Source organism: Nicotiana attenuata, chromosome 9 (genome assembly GCF_001879085.1).
Source record: "Nicotiana attenuata strain UT chromosome 9, NIATTr2, whole genome shotgun sequence".
NCBI lineage: Eukaryota > Viridiplantae > Streptophyta > Magnoliopsida > Solanales > Solanaceae > Nicotiana > Nicotiana attenuata.
In genome coordinates, this window is record NC_031997.1 from 40716598 (window position 1) to 40725048 (window position 8451).

The 8451-nt window shown below is 36.1% G+C and overlaps 1 protein-coding gene across 2 annotated transcripts; it reads right to left on the reverse strand.

The window, feature by feature from the left end:
- On the reverse strand, positions 749-5769 carry LOC109232299 (U1 small nuclear ribonucleoprotein C-like). Of its 2 annotated transcripts, none has more exons than XM_019398015.1 (5): positions 5620-5769; positions 5373-5415; positions 2178-2219; positions 1814-2081; positions 749-1303 (listed from the first exon to the last, which is right to left on the reverse strand). In XM_019398015.1, exons 1-5 carry the CDS (start codon positions 5637-5639, stop codon positions 1065-1067), a joined length of 612 nt encoding a protein of 203 aa, XP_019253560.1. In that variant the 5' UTR covers positions 5640-5769; the 3' UTR covers positions 749-1064. The 2 variants fall into 2 exon arrangements, with proteins under 2 accessions (XP_019253560.1, XP_019253561.1); XM_019398016.1 differs by having other exon boundaries at positions 5502-5769.

An 8451-nucleotide genomic window follows, 5' to 3' on the forward strand; every position in this document is an offset into this window, starting at 1 on the left:
TTTTGTTTTCTTTTTAATCGACATAATAGACCAAATCTTTAATGAGTGATAACCCACATTAACCAATTTTCGAACGAAATCTGACTTTATTCTTCTCCAACACGATCAGAACTCGAACAAGAACTCACTGGAATATGATGAAGTCGCTAATGGAGAAAAATGTTTTAAAATGATACGTGTAATTAAAAAAAATACAACAATTGAAAAAGAAAAACGTTAGCAAATTCCCTTCACTCCTCTTCTCAAAGTTGTCTAAATTCAAACATTTTTCCATGTCACAATCAAAGGAACCGTAAACTGGATCTCTTTCGCTTTGTCCCCTCCACCGAAACAGCAGGAACCGTACAACGAGTCAATTGAATAAGCACAACTGGAAACAGTCAATTGAATACACTTGTGCCAAGTTGAAGTGATCATTGAGTGAGTTTAATATCAAACCGACAGTTAGGACCAAGATTGAGTGTTTATCTATGTTTCTGCCTTTTAATTATATAACCCATATTTTCAAAAAATTCAAACCAAAACTCATCAACTTCAAATCTCAAATTGGCCTTTGTTGGTCCTTGAATAGGTTGGCTATGGGGATGTGATTTTGGTTAAGGCCAGAGAAATGTATCAACATGACTGCTACTTGTTTCTTCTAAACTTGCTAACAATGTAGATTGACGAATCCTAAACTAATAAATCGTTATACAGATCCTGTAACCGCTAATGATTTGGGGGGGGAGGGGGGAGGAATAACTTTAGACACAACTTCAAACGACCGAATTGATAGAGCAATACTGACAAGAAGTCCAAGGTTCCTTTTATAAGATTAATTAAGGTAATACATAAGAACCAGCAACTACTCATACATCAGACTCAAACACTTGATATTCTTCCTAGAGTCAACTCCAGAAGCAGAAGTAATTTCTCTTCTCCACAATTATCAGGAGAACTTGATGATGTTCAGCGCTGTTATTCACTAAGAAGCCACTGTTCCTCTTGCCATTTCATCCAAAACCATAATTATCCTACGGAGAACACAGAAGATAGTCAAAGTATCCCTGGCTCGAGCAGCAAGCCTAGCTGGTAGTTGTAGCATTAGTAGAAGGGGCGGCAATTCCATTGGGTTTTGGCTGGTACATTGATTGTGTAGCAGGAACAGGGGCACTGCCTGAAGTAGGTGGAGCCACTCCACCTGGAACACCTGCAAGGGGGTTCAGTGCAGGAGGAGCTGGAAGGGAACTGGGTTGCATCGGCAAGGATGAAACAGGTGGCACCTGTCCTGCAATTGGTGCAGTTGGAGCAACCACGGAATAACCTGAAAAGCACATCAAGAAGTTAAAATGTATATAGTTCAGAATAATTTCATTCACGTTTGACTGTTTTAGTCTAGCCGCTCTTTCTTTATTCGTTGATGCGACCAGATGCCCATAACATGGAGATGAGACAAAAATAAATTTTACTTTTTATTTTGCTACGCTAATCCCAGAGCATATTAGTTCTCTTTGAAAAAGGATAAGAAAAGAGCATATTAGACGAGATGAAATAATTCAGATCCTCGGTCCATAACCTGCAGCACGTGAAAGTTGAAACAATCTTTAAAGAACTTTTACTGGTACTGGGAAAATTCTCCCAAACTGAAGGACGTACATCAACCTAAAAGGGGAAAGACATGCTTTATAACACAGTAAGTCCATCATAAAATATCTAACAGAAGATATTATCCCACTCAATTCACAAAATGGAAAACAAAGACTGCCTGATAAACATAGACAAACAAGTGCAAAAAAATACCAAGGAATCACCAAACAATTACATGGATTGGTACCTGGAGGACCAGGAACAGGAATTGGCAAAATGGGAGGCCTGGCACCTGGCATTAATTGTGGGGGCATGGCTCCTGGAACAGGCAGCATAGAAGGTGGCATCATCGGTAGGCGAGGTCGTTGACCAGGGAACGCAGCAAGATGTTGATTATAAGCTGCACCAATTTGCTGGTACGCTGCTGCCTGCCCAAGGCGCTCCTTGATTTTCTGATCTATCAGAATCTGTGTTTGCTCCTCTTCAAACTTCAGATAATAAGACCGTACATTGGCCTGAAAAACTTCCTAGTATTAGTGCCATTATAGAGAGGATGACATTCATGTTAGAAGAGAAGATTGTCATAAGAATTACAAAATAGGAAGACACACCTTGTGTTTGTAACCGGCATTATGCTGTTTTCTGACAGAAGGCTGGGAATGTGAAAGGGAAAATGATAAGAAATCAGACATCCAAGCAACAAGAAGCACAGGAAGATTTAAACCATTCTAAATCATTTGCACAACAGAATGCAGAACTCCTAGGAGTTGGAAAGATAAAGGTAGTGCCATGGAATTACAGATACCATATAAAGTATGCACAATATTTGCATCAAGACATGTTCAGAAAAATGAAAGCGGTAACAGGGATGCTTTCTTTTGTAGGCAGGGTACCAGGCTCGAACTCTTGACCTAGTGGCATGAAGAGGACTCTCTCAACCACTACGAACAAGAATGGCTGGTAACAGGGATGTTGTTGACTTCCCAGTTCAGAAAAAGCAGCCTGGTAACAGGTGATATGTGCTGGGTTTTGACAATAGAAGCATCACTCAAAGAGAGCAAAGATTTTCAGTCGTGGAACAAGTTACTAATAGTTAAAGCTTAAAAATATGAACAAATTTCTTTTTTGATAACCGTGGTATCCGGGCTATCTTGCACGCACCTCGACTAATTCCACGGGATACCTGCCACCTCCCAACAGTAATTCCATTCACCAAGGCTTGGATAAATGGAAAGGAATCACCTAGTGTTTTCTGGCTCCGCTAGGATTTGAACCTGAGACCTCATGGTTCTCATCCACTTCATTGACAACTAGGCCACACCCTTGGATGCTAATCAATCAGATTTTATGGATTAACTTTACTCTATATATATTAACTTGTCCCTCCTACAACTGTTCCAAAATGCTGATCGCTATCTCATTTAGTTTCACCCCCTACAGTCATCAAGCTATAGCTTCCAGCCAGCGTGCAGTCCACATCAGATGAGTTCTTTTTTTTGTTATTATCTGCAAGCGTCGATAGTCCGACTTGAACCCACACCCTTTGTCCATATCAAATGAGTTGTTCTACATATTTTCTTTGATTAGTTCTGCAATTATTTTTCACAAGGTTTATACTAACCTAATTTTTTTTATGACCTGGTGTCCAGGCCTACTTGCACATAACTCGACTAATTCACGGGGTATGTGCTACCTCCTACCAGCACAGATACCGAGAAACTCTATCAACCAAGGCTTAGACGGATGGGAAGAACTCCTTCCTAATTCAATAGTCGGTATCTTCTTTTTTCAACAAGAGATAAGTTCAATAATGGGCATATTCTTGTCTTTCCAAAAGACTTTCTAAACCACCTATCAATCTTATCCCTTTTTCGTTTTTTTTTTTTTCCTAGGATGAATTAAACCAGCTACCAATCCTTTCCTTAGTCCTTCTTTCTTATATGAAAATATGAATTGCCTCACAATTATTGATTCTCTTGTGCGACAACAAAATAACACTTTCCTATACGCTTGTGGTTCACACCCCTGAATCACCCATATTAAAAGGTCACTGGGATTTTCAGTTCAAAAAAAAAAAAAAAAAGTCAATGGGATTTTCCATCTGACTCAAGAAAATTGTATAGGTGATCTTCCATTTCATCTAATAAACAATATGTAGCCTCGCTGTTCCAACTCCTAGTTCTGTGATGTCATCTATTCTTTACATTCAATTTTCTAAACCAGTGATTTTTAGGATTCTTCTCTGGATATTTTTAACTCATTCAATAACTTCAGTTTTTCCATCCAAATAGTTAAAAGGAACACCGATTGAGAAAGTACTAAAATGAATTACGGCCTATGCTGTAAGCACCACTTTAATTAGAATCTTGCAATTAATCTTCAGCTTTAGTACCAGATTAGTACATCAGTTCTGACTAAAAGGCAGCCCCAGAATTACAAGGATCAAAGAGTAACCGCTTCTTGAATATCATGCCAATATCCGTCTTGTTCTGCACCAAAACGATATCCAAACCCTTGCCTTGACTGGTTTAACAGCATATTCCCAGTATGAAGTCAAAATCAGTTCGGTGTTTTAGTATACATAATCTTTCTAAAGTCGTAAGAGTAACAACTTTGCTAGCATGTTTACTTGACTTCTATATGACAAAAGCTCCCAAAGAAACTTGACGGATAAATCCTTTGGCACGTCATACCAAGAGAAACAGAATGCCGCATCGAGATTTAAAAACTTCATACCCTTTGATCCTACACTGCAACATTACTTCCGAGTTGGAGTAAGAGGCCCACTCAACAGGGACATAACTGTAAACTAATTTAGGAAGCAACGATATGTATTATTAAGAATAATTATGACACAGAATGATGTTGTATCATGTGCAAGTTGATACTACTCAGATCCATGGGTATGAACCATAGTAATACAGCATTAATTGTAAAGGAGCATGATGGCCTCAGACTTCCAGGAGATGATTTACATGTCCACTGAAATGAATACGGCAAGAGGTTAATCAATTACCAATCACTTTCTTTTACAGGCAATCCAAATAATCCCAATGTTCATAATGATATTTCAAGTTCTCTGTTCTCATCCAAAATAATATTCAGCTCTTCTATACAGGAATCCATTCTCTTTCCTCTCCAACATATAACTTGAAAGTCAGTGTTGCAGATCTCATTTACGTCCAAGAGATACAAATTTTAGCTTTCCTTAACATTGTAATAGATAACACACATGCAATGGTAAATTCAAGACAAACCCTCAGAGAGTGTCCTGCATGTCTAAACTACAATAAAAATTTAACATGTCACTATTCTTTTCTGCCTTTCTAGAAGAATTCCCTAATAAACAATAAAAGAGTTGCATCAGACCTACTAAATTGTTTCTCAACAAAGTATTTCTCTTTTTACATATGTGAAGGTGCTTATAACAATCCATAAATATAGCTCTCAAGTTTCAACAGACTATGTCAACTCAGATACAAACATTCAGTTTGGAGTGAAAAGTGTAATTAGCTGGATGATGCCCCAGTAATTATTAAACATAACGGACTTTGATATTTTTCGCACAATGTACGTTAAATGAATAACATAAGTACACATTTTACCAATTTGATGTTCTAATGAGATAAGAGTATCATATTATAGAGTAAAATGGTTTGAAAGTTAAATCAACATATATCCAACCTTATAAAAAATTCACATTGGCATTATAACAGAAATAGAAACTATCATAAACTTAATTCACATTGAAGCATACTAATACATAGGGAAACGCACACAAAGAAAAAAAGAATCATAAAACTTACGGAATCATGTGTCAAGTAAGTGTCGCAATAGTCACAGTAATACCTGAAAAATGACATAAATGATCAATAATTAAACAAAACCGAAATAGTGAGCATAAACCGAAAATAATTGAAAAAAAGTCTGCATACCGAGGCATTGGATTAAAGAAAGGACAGAACTTCGTAACTCAAGAAGTTACTTTGACAATGTAAAATTCGAATTTTGCGTTAAAAAAAATCGCCGGAAATATTGTCGGAGAATGGTTACCGATTTGAATTCAGACTCATCGGACGGTAGCAGTATTGGATAGAAAATGCTATTCGCGAAAAATGTCACTGGATTGAAGCCTAGAAGGTTCTAGTAGAAAGTATAGACCATCCCTCGCCTGTTCAAGGGCAGCCCACTTATAGTATGAAGAAAGAAGAATGTTAGCCCATTTAGTGAAGAAAAAAAAGGGTTATTGACAGAAATGGCCCTATAAGGGGCTGGCCTTAAAATATTGTACTTGTTATAAAATAATAAAAGAATAAGAATAATATTGCAAAGAAAAGTAGAGAGAGAATTCTTATTGATTTGGGATGAATTACAATGGAATAGAATCCTCTATTATAGGGAGAGGGTGACTTAGCCACCAAGTAATAAACTCTAGAATCTCTCTAAATATAGACATTCACCATAAATAAAATTCTATTTATAACACTCCCCCTTGAATGTCTATTCAACAGATAATGTGCCTCGTTAAAACCTTAACTAAAATAAAACCCAGTGGGAAAAAATTCTAGTAAAGGAAAAAGAGTACACATATCTAACAATACGCCTTTTGGTTGCCTCGTTAAAAACCTTGCAAGGAAAACCCAGTGGGACAAAACCTCGTAAGGGAAAAAGAGTACAACGTGTATTAACTCCCCCTGATGAGAGCATCAATTCACATCCTTAAGCATTCGCATCCCAATCTTGTGCACTAGCTTCTTGAAGGTTGACGTCGGCAAAGATTTGGTGAATAAATCCGCCATATTAACTCCAATGAATATGTTGTACCTTGAAAATCCTCGCTGTCACATTATCATGCTTATAGTTATAGCAAGATACCTTTGTGCACAAATTGCACTTAGGATGTGGTCATTCGTGACCAAAAAAATTCTCCAAGAATTGCATATGCTATCAGCATTTTAAATCGTTCATGGATTGCCATATAAATATAGTTACTTTTTTTTTTGGGTCAGCAAATGCGTCTGGCATGCTTTGCAATAAATTGCACATGAATTATCCTTATATGAACTTCAAGTTCATATTATTTTATTCGGGGATCTAGATGTATAAATGATAATTCATTCCATGTAACTTTTTCTCAAATGTTTATCATGTCTCCCCCTCATGTTAGAAAAACTAACTTGGTACCTCAACTTTGAGAATCCACCTTTGTGCGTTATGGTGTTAATCAAAATATACACCGCACATCAATAATAATAAGATGGAATTATTTGGTTCCTGACCCTGAACCACTTGTGAGGGGAGAAAATAATATACTTTGGCATATAACGTATATCAAATTGATATAGATAACTTTGTTCTCATAAGCAATTGTTTAGCTATTAAGTGGAGGCACTCAATAATTTATTTCACTAAACCAACTGTGGTATAAACCAACTTATCAAGATGAACTGTCTTGAATAGAAAATCCGGAAATTATGCTCTAAATTAAATTATTGAGCAAGTTACCTCGCAAACACCATGTTGCGGGTTAATAATAATCGCACATGTAACCATCTCATAGATGCATCTTATGTGGTATGCATGGCAGGTGAATGGGCCCATATTCACCTTTGATATTTCCAGAGTTCATGGGATTCAATCCCAATTTTGTTGGCTTATTAATTAATGAGAACATGCAACATAAAAGAATTCGTAAAGAACTTTATCGTTCTTCAATATTTACCCATGTGAATTCTCTATTATTTTTGCACATCATACTTAAATTGATATGGCTAAACAAATTATGCCAACTGAATAAATCAATATTGATAAACTTCAGATTTATACCATGACGTGTGCAATTATCAATAAACTCCAAGTTTATTATGATAAGGGTTTTTATATCAATAAATATCCACTTCATTGTGGTATTCTTTTGTTTATGTAGCACAAATTGGAGAATAAAGCGGGTAGCTTTTCACATACATATTACCCCGCTACAAGATGTAGTAATAGAAGATATTAAATCTTTCCTTTATTTATAGTCTCAATATAATCAACCGCTTTCGCGTATACTTTGGAAACTGAATAAGTTTCTTTGAGACTTACTACAACACAATATCTTATTGGTAATTAATTGTGTTTCTCCAAAATAGTATAATTGGCTCTTGCAGAGTTCTCAATTAATTTTGTAGTACCACATATTCATCAACACCCATATGGTGAATATCTCTTTTAAAGAGAAAGTTATACCATTATGGTTATGGTCAAAATTATATGCAAGATCTGTTTCTTGCATTACCGTTGACTATTAATAATCACAATGCCAAAATATTTTGGCGTACAATAGGTACGTGACCAATGACCATTCATGCCATAATAATGATATTATTTTCTTATATAATCTCAAACCTCCTTCTAGAGGTGAGTGTGGTATATACCACTAGCACGCTCATATTCTTCCAAAAATGAATATGTATTCTTAAATCAGATGTTGTCACATTCACATCATGAATAGACCATAATCATCTATATGTGCTTTATAAAACCTCATGTCAAATCGATGACAAGTATTTTCACAAGTGGAGGATTATTTTGAGAATCCTTATTATTCTCATTATCACAATGATGACGATTATAATTTCGTCTATTGCCACGTCCACATCCATTGATACATTCATAGTGATAATTTTGTCTTCTTTCAGACTTATCACATACTGCTATCACATTCTCTTAAGGGAATGAGAATGGAGCAAATTCAATGGGACGGGTTCCCAATTTTTGTGCCCATAATCATACATGAATTTGATCATGGCAAGACATAGAAACTTTTACCACTTCAGGTAGTTATAATTTCTTACAAACTCCACTAGAGTTATAATCAAACTTTGTTGTCTTTGCTTGTAT

Coding starts and splice junctions, on each gene's coding strand:
- LOC109232299 (XM_019398015.1), bottom strand. CDS start 5,639: ATGAGTCTGAATTCAAATCG. Junction 5,416..5,619: donor ATGAGTCTGAATTCAAATCG/GTAACCATTCTC, acceptor GTCATTTTTCAG/GTATTACTGTGACTATTGCG. Junction 1,304..1,813: donor TCCTGTTCCTGGTCCTCCAG/GTACCAATCCAT, acceptor TGTGCTTTTCAG/GTTATTCCGTGGTTGCTCCA.